At 52.3% G+C, this 16,311-nt stretch overlaps 1 protein-coding gene across 1 annotated transcript in view; it reads left to right on the forward strand.

The window, feature by feature from the left end:
* COL23A1 (collagen type XXIII alpha 1 chain) overlaps positions 1-16,311 on the forward strand; it is a 70,673-nt gene that overhangs the window by 17,764 nt on the left and 36,598 nt on the right. Inside the window, exons 4-5 of the mRNA XM_039254647.1 lie at positions 8,610-8,617; positions 10,205-10,231. Of these exons, the coding sequence (XP_039110578.1) occupies positions 8,610-8,617; positions 10,205-10,231 (35 nt within the window). The remainder of the gene's footprint in view (positions 1-8,609; positions 8,618-10,204; positions 10,232-16,311) is intronic.

Raw genomic sequence — 16,311 nt, forward strand, 5'->3', positions numbered from 1 at the left:
AAGAGGCCCCCATGGGTCAGGCATTTTTAAGAGGCGCCCACAGGTCAGTAGGCGGGGGTGCCCAGAGGAGGTGACTTCAGAGGCGGTGGGGGTAGTGCTGTGGGCTTGGGGGTCCCTTGAGGTTGCTTCCAGCCCAGACACCACCCTGGGGACCTCAGACATGTCATGTACCCTCCCGGGAACCTCAGGGAAAGCTCAGTCAACATCAGAGCTCTGTCTGCCAGGGCAGTTTCTCTCTGCCCCCTCTGTTAGGCTCAGTGTCAGACAGCCTGGCTTCTGCCCAGACCATCAGGCACCCTTCTGAGCCTGTTTTCTCGTGGCAACATGTGCCTAGGGAGGAGGCAGCAGGGCTTAAGCGAGATGCTTGGAGAAAACAGCACGCTCACGAGAATCGGTGAGTGAATGACCTTTACGCTAACAGTGCCTCCTCCTGAGCCGTACCTCCAGCCAGACCCCGGGGTGCATACTCAGAACCTGCGGGCTCTCTGAACGATAATCGTGTGTGCTTTCTTGGGGGGAGCTTAGAGGTGAGTGTGAGAGAAGGCAGCCAGAGCTGGAGGACCAGACAAAAAACACAGACTGGGGCGCCTGGGTGGCTCGGTTGGTTAAGCTTCTGACATCAGGTCAGGTCATGATCTCACAGTTCATGAGTTCGAGCCCCACGTTGGGCTCTGTGCTGACAGCTCAGAGTCTGGAGCCTGCTTCAGATTCTGTGTCTCCCCCACCCCCACCCCCGTCCCTCCTCTGTGTGTATGTGTGCACACGAGCTCTCTCTCTCAAAAGTAAATAAACATTTAAAAACAAATAAAGTAGCTTTCTTTAAAAAAAAAAAGGGGGGGAGGCGCCCGGGTGGCTCAGTGGGTTAAGCGTCTAACTTCGGCTCAGATCTCACGTGTGAAATCTGAAAGTGTGAAAAAACAAGAATCAAAAATCATCTCTTTAAAAAAATTTTTAGGGGCTTACTTTGTTTACCACTAAGTTTGGGGTGCCTAGGTGGCTCAGTCAGTTAAGTGTCTGGCTTCGGCTCAGGTCATGATCTCACGGTTTGTGGGTTCAAGCCCCACATCAGGCTCTGTGCTGACAGCTCAGAGCCTAGAACCTGCTTCAGATTCTGTATCTCCCTCTCTCTCTGATCCTCCCCTGTTCATGCTGTCTCTCTCTCTCAGAAATAAATAAAACATTAAAAAAAATTTTTTTTTAAACACACACACACACGTACACAGACCTGAGGCGCCTGGGTGGCTCAGTCAGTTAAGCCTCCAACTTTGGCTCAGGTCATGATCTCACAGTCCATGAGTTCGAGCTGTGCTGGCTGACAGCTCAGAGCCTAGAGCCTGTTTTGTATTCTCTCTCTCTCTCTCTCTCTCTCTCTCTGCCCCTCCCCCACTTGTGCTCTGTGTCTCAAAAATAACTAAACGTAAAAAAAATTTTTTTAAAAACACAGACCTTACTCGGGCCACTTTTCAGTTCAAGTTTATTGCCTTTGCTGACGTGGTAAGCCACACACATGTATCCAGCGATATGAAAGTTAGTCTTTCCCTGACACTTTTTTCTCCCCCCATTGAGTTCCCCTACTCAGAGGCAACCTGATGACCACTTTCTTCTGGTTTCATGGTCATGGAAGGCTGATGAAGCTACGCTCTGGGGACGTGGTGGACATGAATATCCTGAGGCCAAGGGCACAGGCATTGATGGGGTGCTGGCCACACAGGAGAATTGTCAGGGGGAATTTTTGTCTCTTTTTTTTTTGGTAATGTTTATTTATTTTGAGAGAGAGGGAGAGAGCACAAGCAGAGGAGGGGCAGAGAGAGAGGGAGAAAGAATCCCAAGCAGGCCCCACTTTCTAGGTCCACACCCAGAGATGTACCATGTTTATACAAACAAAAGCTTACCAGGTTTTCTTCTTCGCACAAATGGCTGCGTGGTATATAGTGTTCCATACCTTTTTAAAGATTTAACACCATGGCGCCCAGGTGGCTCAGTCAGTTGAATGTCCAACTCTTGATTTCGGCTAAGGTCATGATCCCAGGATTCTGGGATTGAGCCCCTTGTTGGGCTCCATGCTGAGTGTGGAGCCTGCTTAAGACTCTTTCTCCCTGTGCCCCTCTCCCCTGCTCACGTGTGCCCTTTCTCTATAAAATAAAATAAAATAAAATAAAATAAAATAAAATAAAATAAAATAAAATAAAAGGAGGGGGGTGCCTGAGTGGCTCGATGAGTTAAGTTGATTAAGCATCTGACTTCAGCTCAGGTCATGATCTCAAGGTTCATGAGTTCAAGAACGATGTCAGGTTCTGCGCTGACAGCTCAAGCCTGGAGCCTGCTTTAGATTCATGTCTTCCCCTCTCTCTGCCCCTCCTCCACTCATGCTCTGTCTCTCAAAAATAAATAAACATTAAAAATATTTTTTAATTGGGCCGCCTGGGTGGCTCAGTCAGTTGAGCATCTGACTTCCATTCAGGTCATGATCTCACAGTTCGTGAGTTCAAGCCCTGCGTCAGGCTCTGTGCTGACAGCTCAGAGCCTGGAGCCTGCTTCAGATTCTGTGTCTCCCTCTCTCTCTGACCCTCCCCTGCTCATGCTGTCTCTCTCTCTCAGAAATAAATAAGGCATTAAAATTTTTTTAATATTTTTTAATAAATTAATTAAATTAAGAATTTTAAATAAAAATTAAAATGTAACAATATGCCCTGGAGATCATTCCCCATTAGAGGATATAGAATCACGTTAGTCTTTTTCACAACTGCTTAATGTTCCATTTAAAGTTGCCATGTACCATCCTTTCTTTACGCGGTTCCATTTTGCTGTTTCTAATTATTGGCCATCGCAAATAGTTCTGCTATGAATATTTCAGATAACCGTCCTTTTACATATATATGAATATATCTACAGAATAGATTTCTAGAAGGATCATTGCAGCAATTGGCACATACATTTTATTTATTTTTTGTTTTAAAGAGAAATAGTGCATGCACAAGTGGGTGCGGGGAGGGAGAGAGAGAGAGAAAGAGAGAGAGAGAGAGAATCTTAAACAGGCTCCATTTTCAGCACAGAGCTCAATGCAGGGCTCAATTCTACGACCCCAGAGTTATAACCTGAACCGAAATCAAGAGTTGATGCTCAACCGACTGAGCCACCCAGGCATCCCCACAGTTTGAGTCTTGATTAGCGTTGCCACGTAAGTCTCTGCTGCGATCATAGTTTTAAACATCTTTACTTATGAAGATACGCTTTTGTTTCGTATATTTAGAGGTTATTTGTGTTTTCTGTGAACTCTCCCCTCATATCATTTGACCATTTTTCTATTAGGTTGTTGATGTTTTTAGAGCTGATTCGTAGGAGCATTTTTGTGTCAAGGTGTATCAGCCTTCGTGACATGAGTGAGAAATAGTTTTCCCCCATGGCTTTTGGCTTTGCTTCCAGTGCTTTCTGCCTTGTTAGACATTTTTTGCTTTTATATGGTTGACTCAGACTTTTATTTTATGGTTTCTGGATTATGATCTGTAGTTGGAAAAACCTTCCCTCTCCACGGTTAGAAAGGAATTTTCCTCTAGGATTTAAAAAAAATGTTTTTTAATCTTTATTTATTTTTGAGAGAGACAGCAGGAGCAGGGAAGAGGCAGAGAGAGAGGGAGACACAGAATCTGAAGCAGGCTCCAGAGTCTGAGCTGTCAGCACAGAGCCCGACGTGGGGCTCGAGCCCACGAACCATGAGATCATGACCTGAGCCGAAGTTGGATGCTTAACCGACTGAGCCACCCAGGCGCCCCTAGGATCTTGTTTTAATTGAGGTATCATCGCCACACAGTGTACATGAGTTTCAGGAGTACAACACAGTGATTCAACTTCAGTATATACGTTATACTGCCCTCATGACGAATGTAGCTACCCTCGGCACTAGTACCGTATCATTGATTTGATTCCCTATGCTGTGCTTTTCATCCCTGTGCCTTAGTCATGCCATAACTGGAAGCCTGCATCTCCCATACCCCTTCACCCATTTTTCCCATCCCCCTTTCACTTCTGGCAACCACCAGTTTGTTCTCAGTATTTGTGGGTCTGTTTTCCTCTAGGATTTTTATGATTTTTTTTAACATGTAAGTCTTTGATCCTTCTGGAATTTATCCTGACTCATGCTGAGGCACAAATCCAACTTCACTTTGTCCCAATAACCACCAGCCTGCCTAGCACCCCTCTGGTTAAACGCTCCCTGTCTTCCCACAGGGTCAAGGGGACAGAGAGTAGCGTAGAAGTGGTATGGGATGGGGACCTTTGTCCTACGAACAGTGGGAAAATGAGGACTGGGGGATGGGAGTGCCATGATCAGATCTGCATCTTGAAAACACCACCCTGGCCCCAGAATGGAGACTGGGGCAGCGCTACATCCGCACACGTGAGGCCATCCCTGACCCTGGCACATCCCCCTCATTGTTCGCGGGTTTCGGCTCCTGCGTCAGCAGCCCTCCCTCCAACACTACATTCGGGTAAATTCCTGGGGATCCTGATGCACGCATGGAAGTCCCTCACACACCCAGGCCTCCGCCGACCTCGCCCCTCCTTCCCATTGTCTTGACCAACGCCTCAGCATCACCGGTAAATGTGGCGCCCGTGATGCCCCAATTCACACAACTCACCACAGCCCACTCCCTCATTCCCTGACCCCACATTCTTTCCATCTCAGCCATCTTCCAACCCACAGATCCCACTGCCTCACCCCACTTGGCTCGAACCCCACATGCGCGCTCCAGCCTCCGCGCGGCAACCAGTGGCTGGAGGGAAACACACGCACCCCCACCCACCCCCACGCTGGCAGATTTGCCCTTTAAATGCCAGACTAGCGCTGCATGGCTGTGTGGCCCCCACATCTCCTCCACCAGCGTCACTCATAGCTGATGGCCTCGTTTCCTACTCCACTGGCAGCGGGAACAGTCAGAGACAACTGTGGAAAATTCCACCTCCCCCACACACCCAACCACACCATGCTGGGCCTCCCTGCCAGGTCTCATGGATGGAAATGCAGCGGTTCAGTCTCTTGTGCCCAGGCCCCGTCCCTCTCACTCCCAGAATCCCCCATTCTCCACCATGTTGGATCATCCCCTCTCTGCCAATGACTCCTGTTAATGCAGACATACTGCTCAGTGTCTCTCACCTTTGAAGAAACGGCCCTCTCTGGACCCCATGTCTCCAAAGCACCTGCTCTGTGTCTTCGTTCCCCTTTGCCCCTGAGCTGCCTAAAAGCTCTTGCTGCGCCCATTCCTCCCCTCCCTTCTCCCAGAAACCATCTCTAGCCAGATGTGCACAGCCATCGCTCCCCCTGCCTGGGGCCCCTTGCGTGTCGAGGCTGGCAGGCATGACTTGGTCTTCATCTCACTCATCTGTCCGCAGTGACTGGCACACACAGCCCCTCCTCCACGATGCACTGTCTCCACTCAGCTTCTACAACTTCCTTCTCTTCTTCCCAACCTCGAACTGTTGGGACACCTCCCCCTCCCCCAGGTGCCGTGTGCACAAGGCTGAGCTCCCAATCCATCCAACCAAACCTGCTGGACCACAGTCTCCCCACTTCTGTGATTTGCTCAAGGGGCGTCTTGCTTGACTCCTCCCTCCAGAGTCTGGAGAAATCCTCTTGGCTCTGCCTTCAAGATCCATCCAGAATCCAGCCACTTCCACCCCCTCCACGGCCACCACCAGCTGGGAGCTGCCATCACCCCTCCCTGGCATCACTGCAGGACCCTCCCCTCGCCACCCGACACAGTGTGATCCTTTTCACACCAGGATCACAAGCGGAGGCTCATTCTGTGTCTGCACTAAGCCCTGAAGGGGCTCCCCTGTCAGAAAGTCCTAGAAATGGCCAAGACCCTACCCAATCTGCTCCCACCCACCACCTCCCTAAAGCCACCTCCCACTCTGCTGTGGCCCCTTTGGCCTCCTTGCTGTTCCTTAAACACAGGAGGCGATGGGGCGCCTCGGTGGCTCAGTCAGTTAAGCGTCCAACTTCAGCTCAGGTCATGATCTCGCAGTTCAGAGTTCAAGTCCCACGTCGGGCTCTGTGCTCTCCGCTCAGAGCCCACTTCAGATCCTCTGTTCCCTTCTCTCTCTCCAGCTCCTCCGCAGCTCTCTCGCTCTCTCTCTCTCTCTCAATAATATTAGAAAACATACCCATGTACATACACCAGGCGCCCTCCTGCATTGGGTGTTCCCTCTGGTGGGTACACATTTTCCCAGGAATCCACAGGAAGCCTCTGTTAAATGTCTCTTCAGGACGATGTCCACCCCAACCACCCTACTGAACACACCAGTCTGCACCCCAGCACTAACCCCATTCCCCTGCCCCCCCCCCCCCAGCCTCTCTCCTTCCTTAGCACTTCCCACCTTGTAGGTGACGAGCTTGTGTGTTGTATCTCAGCTACCTCCCTGGCTAGAAGGTAAACAACTCCTAGGGCAGAGATGTTTGTCATTGTCACTGCTGTGTCCCACTGCCCAGGGAGAGTGTGTCGAGACGGACTCCTCGTTGCCTGGGTCCCTAACTAGGCAGGAGGAAATGTCATCCACAGAGACCAGGAACCAGCAGGGGAGCGCTTTTGTGGGCAGATCATGAACGTGTCTGTGTGCCTTGGCTTGAGGAGTTATGAGGACTGTTCAAGGGGAAACGGCAAGCAGACAGCTCGAAAAGGGAGTCTGGGCTTCTCAGGCACAGCTGTCGCCTTCGTGAGACACTTCCATCACTTCTGTCTCGTGTAGTCATGAGTGGGATGAGATCCCCGGGGGAGACAAGAGAGGGGACCGATGAGCTGAGCAGAGAACTGAAGAGAAGAAAGCCTTGCCGCGAGCTCTGCGGAGCCTCTGTGGGAGACCGGGAGAGACCGAACCAGCTGAACAGCCAGGGAAGTGGGAGGGACATGACCTTTGGGAAGCCAAAGGGAGAGAGTGCTTCCAGAAGGAGGGCGGCTCAGCAGCGTGGACAGAAGAGGAGCAATCCTCGGTAGCAGGTGGTTGGGGATCCTGTGAGAGCCGTTTTGGTGGTGAGAGGGATGGAATCCGTATCAGAGGGTCCCAAGGTGTGTGGAAGGAAAGTGGGGAAGGAGAGGTGGGGACAGGAGACCCCTCTTCCCAGCGGTGATGGGGAGGAGACCCAGGGCCAGAGCGGAACAGGGCGTGTGAGCTCAGGAATTGGACCCGGTCCGGAGCTGCTGGGAAGCAGCTGCTGGAGAAAGTGGGTCTGATGCTGCAGGGAGAGAGAGGGGCAGTGGTGGGTGCGGGGTTCCCTGGAAAGTGGGGCAGGTCAGCTCCTCTGACATACCCTCAGGGGCACGGCCACCATCACCTATGTGGGGACAACCACCATGCATCCTCCCCACCCCCCGCACCCACTCTCGCCCCCTCCCACCACTGCTCCCTGAAAGACCCATCAGTGCACCCTGACTTCCTCTGCCATTCAAATCCCCGGCCATGAACAAGGCTTGAGCTCTGCCCCACCCTCTCCTTCCCATCTCTGCCACACAGCTCCTCCCCCTTCCTCTCTGAGATAATCATCTCTCACCTTGAGGAGGAAGCCTAGCTTCCAACCCTGAGTCAGCCCAGCCTGGCTGGGGTACCTCCTACATGCTGGAAGCTTCCTGGGCTTCTCCCTGCATAATTGTTTTCTTAAGCATCTATCCTTCCAAGGACAATTCTGTGAGTCAGAGATCCAGCCTCTTGTGGTTACCAGTGCATCCCACCACTTGCCCCCAGAGGGACCCGGCTCCTGGGTGGTGATCCATAAACACGTGTGGGCCCACCGACAGCCGAGTGTCACCTCCCTGTGCCGAGGTCCAGGTCTGTAAGAGGCAGAGTCGTTGCTGGAATGGCCACGGCATGGCTTTAGTGGAAAGTTCAGAGGGTTCAGGAGTTGGGAGAGCTCCTTCCGGGATGAGTTCCACCCCTAACCGACTGTGTGGCCTTGGACAAGTCACTTCTTTCTCCCTGAGCCTCTAAGCTGTTATCTGTCACGTGGGGATGTTTATCACGCCTCTGGCAAAGGTCAAATGCAGTGCAATCTGCATGCCATGAAGGGAAGACCCCTGTGGGTTTCACCAACGTTCTCCGGGAGCCCTCATCTGCCGTGAGACTGATCACACAGCATGCTGCACTCAGCCTCTCCCGAGCCTCCTAATCCAGCCCCTTCGGCTTCCCCACGCACACCCAGACCCGGCGCCCCTGACCCCAGGGCTGAGCCATGGGCACCCCCTGTGTGTCCACTCGGCCACACACATACCTGTAACCCTTCGGATCACTCTCCTCCCTCTGCCCCACGTGTTTTCTCCCACACACCCCCAAGTCTCTCTCCCCTTCGATAATAGAAATGGACTGACCCCCAGTGAGCACCAAAATTGGTTCTTCAGGCAGGAACAGGTCTGACTCCTACCTGGCCTGCCAAAACCCGACCGGTGGGGGACGGGGCGGGGGGCGGGAGGGGGGAGGGGGGGCGGTGTGTGGATTGAGCAGAAGATCAATAGTAGCTTCCTGAAATGTTTGCATGAACCAAAGTGGGGGGGGGGTAGGGGCCAGCCTGGCCAAGGGGACGCTCTCTCGCTTTGATGCTGACCGTGGCTTCTCTGCTTGTTTTGCAGGTCCTCCTGTAAGTGTCCCGGATCATGCTCTCTGCTCCTGAAAGATAAGACGTTTCGTTCTGTTTCGTTCTCTTCCGTAGCTATCTCATGAAAATACTGTTTTTTAGTTAGGTGTGTTGCGTCCTTTAAAAACACCCACAATTTAGCGCTGGACAGGGGCCATATTTTTTTGTAATCTGTAGACAAATGCAAGCTCAGAATTCTACGGGCTTGACTTGCCCTGTGAAGCATTTTGTGACCGTTCGCCATCCATGAGAGCTGGCACGATCCTGGCAGCGCCTCGCCGAGTCGCTGGCTCTGCTCGGCGCACAGAAATGCAAGCACCATGCCCGTTTTCTGAATGCTCCGCGGCATTTAATCCCTTTAAATGCTTTTGTCTCACGTGCTTTGGCACAAAGGGCTCCGGAGTCAGGCAGCGATGCCAGGAATAATGGGGTCCGTTTTCCTGACTTGCCACAATGCATTTGACCCTCTGGATCCAGGAGCGGAGTCCTCCCCAGCCCGCTGGCCCGAGAGGGTGTTGGGTCTGAGGAGGGTGCGCGAGAGCGGACTGGCCGCCAGGGGGCAGCATGGAGAGCTGGGGGGTGATGGTCAGCGCCCCGGAAATCCCCGGCCTTCTCTGAGACACGTGACTCACGTGCCTTTGATTCATTTTGGCGGTTTTTCAGAGCCCGAGGGATCCTGGCAAATCAATTCCAGGAGCACACCGAGCCAAAATGAACCTCCTAAAGGAATTCCTTTCGGATGATCAGTTTTATTTTTGACTTCCACTAACCGTGATTCACTTCCCAATCGGCACCCTTCGGAATCTGGGCTTCTCCGTGCATGTAGCAGCAGCACTCGGAGCCAGAAAGCGAGCCAGCAAGAAATGTGTAGATTTATTGGCCACGAGCAGTTTCCCCCTGTTGAGTCATTCCTGGCTGTGAAATAAGGCTAGCGTGTGCGAACTTGCTGAAGTGCGTAACGCAGAGGGCAGTGGAGAGATTCTTTTTTTTTTTTTTTTTTTTGACTTGGCTGTTAAACTATTAAATGTATTCGACAAATGCAGAAATCTCAAGCTGCAGCCTGAGATGGATGCCGATGTGTGGGACCCTGGCCAGGCAGTCAATGCTCTGAGCCGGTAGGGACAGAGAAGCCTCCAGTAGCAATAAATGCCACTCCCCACCCCTCATATCTGTGGCTTCCAAGGCTGTCTCCCTCCAGTCCGCTCTCTCCCGGTGGCAACAGGCAGGAAGAGCCGTTTCTGCTCTCTAGCCCCGATTTAAGGACATTTTCCGTGGTGGCTATGACACCGCCCTTCGGAATCCCACATCCCCGTGTGGTCCTCATCACGTGCCCCGCCTGAATCGCGTGGGTGTGTGCCCCGCTCGGCCCTCCAGCCTGGCTCCAAGAGGCAGGAAATGGGTGCTCGTCTCCCAGACCCGATGGAGCCCCGCGCACCCCCTCACCCCACCTCAGGAGTCATTACCAACCACCAGCCTTTGCTGCAAACCCCGCACAACATGGGGGGATCGGAGGCCCTGATTGAGTTATAAGTGTTGCCATATGGTTTTCTGCTGAAAGTCTGATTATTAATGACGTATTAATTACCACAGGGGCAATCAGGACGAGATGGCTACCCGGTAATTTGCCGTTTATTTTTTGCTCTTTGTGCCCTTTTCTCTCAAGCTGATCTTCTTCCTCTGAGCCTTTATTTAACTCTGTCTATGCTCCTGCCCCTCTCCCCCTCTTCTGCTCTGAGTGGCTGAGGTCTCTCTTTGGAGGGGATTAGCATTAGATCTGCGAAGGGCTGGCCTGGTGGGAAGTGTCCCCTGCGCCGGCCATCCTGCAGGCAAAGCAAAGAGGCTCGAGAAAGAGCCTTCTGAGTCCAGCCAAGTTCCGCCAGTGCTCTTGCCCAGACCATCAGCCCTGCACCCAGGGTCCAGCCCTCCCTGTGGAGCGCCCCTCCCCCCAGCCCCACCCTCCCCCATGGCTGGCTTGGCTGCCAGCCTCTTCCCAGTGAGCAGGGGGCTGTCCCTCCCAGCCCACCGTGTCCTGTCAGCACTCGGGGACCAGAGACTGCTTGGTTCCAGTTTGGTCTTTGTGGTGTCGTTGCCTTCTCAGATCTTTTGAATTAAACCTAAAAGTTATACTTGGGATCAACGTGCCCCCGCCCAGGCTGGGTGAGTGCTGCGTGAAAAGCAAACTTCGATGTGGCGGTGCGGCTGGCCGGCCAGTCCTGCGTGATCAGAGAGCTTAAGGACTGTGGCCACAGTATCCAGAAGTCCGGATGTGTAGGAGTGGGGAAGGGGGGCGACCTGGCGGAAGGAGAGCATGGGGGAACCATCATGTTGGATGACAGAGTTGTTCTGTGCCTTCAGGTCAGGAAGGTGCACAGAGGAAAATGTTGGTTGATTCAGAGGCCTCAGTAATGACCAGGTCTGGCCCGAGTCAGGACAGGCTGGTGATGGAAGGCAAGGGGGGCGGGGGTCCCCCAGGCCTGCAGGAGTAGCCTTCCCGGGAGGCGGTGGAGGGCAATCCTGGCTGACCTGGGCTCCTAGTGCCTCCCAGCTGGGGTCTCAAGGAGAGTGGGTGGTGGCTGGGCCAATGGGTTTCTTCCCTCTTCCCATCTTACTGGCTTCTCTGAGCACAGGGTGGCCCTGACTCCCTTCTCCCTGGCATAAGAGAAGATGTTGGCTGATGCATTTTTCTGGGTAAAGGACAGGGGTTCCAGAGCAGCCGCCAAGTCCAAGGGTAGCCAAGGTTTGATTCTTGTCTTTACCAGTCGTTGGTCTCAGTCTCCATTTCTCTCCCTGTGAAGAAGGCAGTGAGGTTCAGGTGAAGTGAGGTCATGCCTGGCTCATCCAAACACCAAAGGGCATAGTGGACAGGTGACTGGGGCTGTTACAGGGCCGTCGGGGAAATAAGCCTGAGGGTTACCAGGTGGGGGACTTGGTGCCCAGCCGGAGCCAGAGATGGGACTCTGTGAATTGGGGGAGGGGAGGCCAGGGGATGGATGTGCTTGCAGTGTGCAAAATTCCGAGCTTCCTAGGAAGAAAGCGGATTAGGGCCCAGCTATCCTGCCCCACTGTCTGGTCAGGCCAGGCGAAGGGTGTGGGGACCCTGTCAGAATCTCTGGTAACATACCCCCAAGTGCACAGGGCCAGGCACTCCTTGTCCTGAGGTCACCTGGCCATGGTTTGAACGCATACTGCCCTTCCCACTCAGGTGTGAGCATCTTCCCCAGCTGGCCTGGCCCTGCCTGCCCAAGGTATTCATGCCTTTAGCACCCGGAGCAGCTCATTCCAGCTGTGTTCCTCCATGCACCATTGTTCAAGAGAGAGAGAATGCAGGGGAGGGGGAGAGAGAGAATCCCAAGCAGGCTCTACGATGTCAGTGCAGAGCCCAATGCCGGGCTCGAACTCGTGAACCGTGAGATCATGACCTGAGATGAAATCAAGAGTCGGACACTTAACCCACTGAGCCATCCAGATGCCCCCCAAGGAGACTTGTTCTGGTGGCACCACTCGGGCAGTACCTTCCATGAGGCCATGGGGTAGGAGTGACACCCCGCCTGGCTTCTTCTGTAGAAGGGAAAGCAGGAGGTGGGTGGGAGGGCCACCTGCAGCCTCAAAGGGCCCCTGTGTTTTGAGCTGAAATTCAGATCTCTTGGCATGAGGAGGGCCTGGCTCCCAGCCTGGGGTGTGCTTACAGATGGCTCCACGTGACCATCCCAGAGGTGAGGGTGCCGCCACTGCTGGAGGGGCCCGGGCCACCTAAGAGGCACTTTGTGTCCTGAGTATCCATGAGCTTGGAGTCATTCAGACCCAAGTCAGGACCGTGGCTCGCTCTATAGCCTCAGACAGGTACTTGGCCTCTCAGAATCTGACGAGATGACATGTACAGAGTTGGAATATTAAAACAGGGTGACATATGCGGGATCCGAGCACTGTGGTACCATGTCACTGTCTTCCCTCACCAAGGAAAGCCTCAAGAGAAGGAAAGGCCAGCTTAGGAAATCATTCTAATCCACCAACATATGCCAGCAGCGTTTGGAAAGGAAAGTGGCTTTGAGAATGGTCAGTTTTAGGAAGAGGTGTTTTTCTGCAGTTCAGTACACTCCGGGACCAGCCTCAGGGGAGGATTTTTTTTTTCTTTGTGTTAAAAACATGTCTCTTCCTAAAGGGAAGTAAGAGCAAGGAAAATATCAGACTGGGGGGTCATGGCGGAGAGCATGCCGGCTGTGTGTTCCGGATTAATCCAGGCGGGCCCCTCCCCCTGAGTGAGACCAGCTGAAACCAGGACCATATGTGGACTTAAGAGCCGAGGTCAGGAGACTGGGGCATAGGAAGCAAGCACAGGACCGTGGGGCAGGTTGTGGACTGAGAAGGGCTCAGGGTCACTGTGCACAGCCCCCTTGCACAGAGGCCAGCCTGTCCTTGCTGCTGGGAGAGTTCGTTAATCGCTCCCTGCTGATGACAACAGAAGCATGTTTATTATAAAACCGTCCCAAAATAGAGAAAAACACAAAAAAGGAAAAAAAAAGATCATCCGAAATCCTACCACCCACAGATTAGTCTTCTCAATATTTTGGTGTTTGTCCTTTCAGTATTTGTTCCGTGTGAGTTTCTTTTTACATTTGTTATTCTAAAAATGGGATTACTGGACACACTTCTTTGGAGGGAGCCTATTTTTCCCCCAACATAGCATGAGATGTTTCCACATCCTTAAGAATTCTTCTAGAGTGGCTCAGTCGGTTAAGCATTCAACTTCAGCTCAGGTCATGATCTTGCAGTTCATGAGTTCAAGCCCCACATCAGGCTCTGTGCTGACAGCTCAGAGCCTGGAGCCTGCTTCGGATTCTGTGTCTCCCTCTCTCTCTCTGCCCCCCAACCTCCATTCGCACTCTGTCTGTCTCTCTCTCTCTCTCTCTCTCAAAAATAAATAAGGATTTTTTAAAAATTAAAAAAGAATTCTAGAAGGTAAGAGCTACATAGTATTTTATCATCTGTATAATTTATTGAAGTCGTCTCCAAGTTATAGTGTTTATTTGAGAATCTTTTACCCCTGTGGTCCACATCCTGGGAAGAAATGTAGGTGTATTTCCATGATTATCTCCTTAGAAGAAATGTCTAGTACTTGAATTGCAAGACCAAAGGATTTGCACATGTTGAAGTCTTTTGATGTGTATTGCCAAAATGGCCTCCTGGAGGGTCTTCTAATTTACATTCCGACCAACAGCTTACGAATGTTGCATATTTCCCCAAACCCTGGCCAACTGTGGGTATTATCATACTTTTAAATCTATGCCAATATGATAAGTTGGAAAAAAAAATATGTGCATGTGTGTATCTTGTTTTAATTTAGGGTATATTTTAATGAGCAGTACAAGTCTTTGAGATTAAACTGGTTTTAATAAAGTTTGTGTAAACCTAACTGCCACCTAGTGGTAGATCTTAGAATTGCAAGTATAGTTTAAGGAGAAAATCAACATCTTTTGAGAGCTTCCAGATCTGGGGTGGTCCAGGGACATCATGGAATCAGCAGCCTAGGAGGAATTCTGAGCTCTGAACATTGTGAGTCAAAGGGGGGACCTGCAGAGGAGCCCTAGGCACTTTGCTCTCCTTGCATTTTGGGATAGTAATCAGCATTTATGTTGATAAAGTGACTTATGGCATCTCATACATAGGCTTGACTCTGGAAGGTGTCATGCCCTGTGCTGGGTACTGGGATGGCACAGAGATGAATCAGACCAGTCATAGTCTTTGGAGAGCTGTGGGGGTAGGGGCACCTACTCAACCAGTTTGCCAGGAGATAGAGAGAAAGGAACGGTTAGGGGTCGCTGTGACTTCCCAGAGATTTCTTATCACAAAACCTTTTGTCTCTCCAAACCGTGGCTTCTGTCTAAGATGCAAAGGTTTGACGTGCAAGACTCAGTCTTGCCCACACCTTGACTTTTGCCAAGAAGAACATCAGACTCTCATCATCTGCTAATTACAACATCAACTCTTCCTCTTTAGTGTTTTGACTTTTTTGACTCTTAACATTGAACTTTTGTGACAGCATGCACTTTAAATGTTTCTCAAAAAACGTGTTTTGGGTACATGTTACAGAGCTTAAGTTGCCATGTGTTTGAATGCATGAGGAAAACGCCAGGTTGTGAGGCCAGAGGTGCATGGAGAGGATGAATTCCAGCAAGGCCAGGGAGGGGGACATGCCCACTAAACCGTCGGTCAAAGACTGTGCCAGATGCTTTCCAGGGTCCTTGGACCAACCAGCACCGCACAAGAGGGACAAGGGGAGAGAAACAGTAAACCAGGAAACCGATACACCAACAGGCAGGAAATGTTCTAGGAAGGGAATCAGGCAGGGATGTGTGGAGAGTGCCCACCGGGTACCTGGCTGGGTAAAGCTGGGATGAAATCATCAGAAGGCCCTTGGGGCAGATGACGTTTGAGCTGAGACTTAAATGGTGAACAAGATGCAGTGATCTTGCGGGGCAAGTGTTCCTGGAGGGAAAAAAATCAAGTGCACACGGTCCGGAGGTTGGGACAATGTTGGCAAGGCCACAAGTGGGCAAACGAGCGGGAAACGGTGGCCGCTGATGCCAGAGAGACCTTGGAGCTGTGCGGAGTAGCATCTTGTAGGATTACAGGCTGACCGAGGCTTGAGGCCAAGGAAACTTGGCTTTGTGTTTATAGAAACCGCAAGCTGCCTCACCAAGGGCTCAGAGACTCCCCACTCCTGAGGGGAAGGAAGGGCGGTCAGCTCCCATCCCACCCCAACCCAATCCCCTCCAACAGGCCAGGGAAGCAAGTGCACTTACTGACCGCTTGCTCTCACCCTGGGGGGTCGATGGTTTCCTCCCTGCCTCACAGATGAGGAAGCTGAGCTCAGAGGCTAACAGCACTTGGCTGAGACTCAAGGCCCACCCGCAAGACAAAGCCCGGCGTGGCACCCAGGCTGGGGACTCCTCTGTCACCCCAGCCACCCTATCTGGTCACAACAGCAGGTGGGAGCTCAGGACTGTCTGTACGTGGGCAGAGGGTCTTTCTTCTCTGACCACTCAGGGAGACAGGTAATTGGAGTCGCTGTTCTGTTTCTCGTCCTCACCCCTTGCTTTTACCCGGCCCTGGCGCTTACTCCCCATCCCACCCCCATCTCACCCCCATGATCGGATTGCTAGGACGCTTTCCTGCCCTCCCTAAAAAACAAAATGGAAAACCACGTCTAACTTAAAGAGAGAAGTCCATTTCTCCAGCCCACCTTCCTTCCTATTCCTCGCTCGTAAGTCCGTCTCGTAGCCACTGTTAGAAACGAGGAAGGAAGGCATCCCCTCCTGATGAAAATGTGCAGTTCTGTTGCCCCGGCCAGGGTCCTGTCAAGGAGCAGTTAAATGGGGAGGGGAAGGAGGAGGGGACAGCTGGGGGACCACGGTGATGGAGGACCCACCCCTGCCCCGGCAGTCTCTCGGGCCTTCTGAGCCCCTGTCCACATTGGCAAAAGTGTGAGCCACTAAAACGTAGACACTATTAACACCAGAGGCAGGGGGCAGGGTATGCAGTGTGGTCCCCAGTCCCCTGGCCAGTGAGTGACTCCAGGGACCTGAGGCTGAGTGCAGGGCGCCCGCCCACCCAGCAGCAGAGTTCGGAGGCCGCAGAAGCCCCTAATGATGTGGACAGGGATGTGTCCTAGACAGACCTCCCTGGCTCCAGGGCAGAAA

This window comes from Hyaena hyaena, unplaced genomic scaffold, assembly GCF_003009895.1.
Source record: "Hyaena hyaena isolate Hyena2069 unplaced genomic scaffold, ASM300989v1 scaffold_499, whole genome shotgun sequence".
NCBI classification, from domain to species: Eukaryota; Metazoa; Chordata; class Mammalia; order Carnivora; family Hyaenidae; genus Hyaena; species Hyaena hyaena.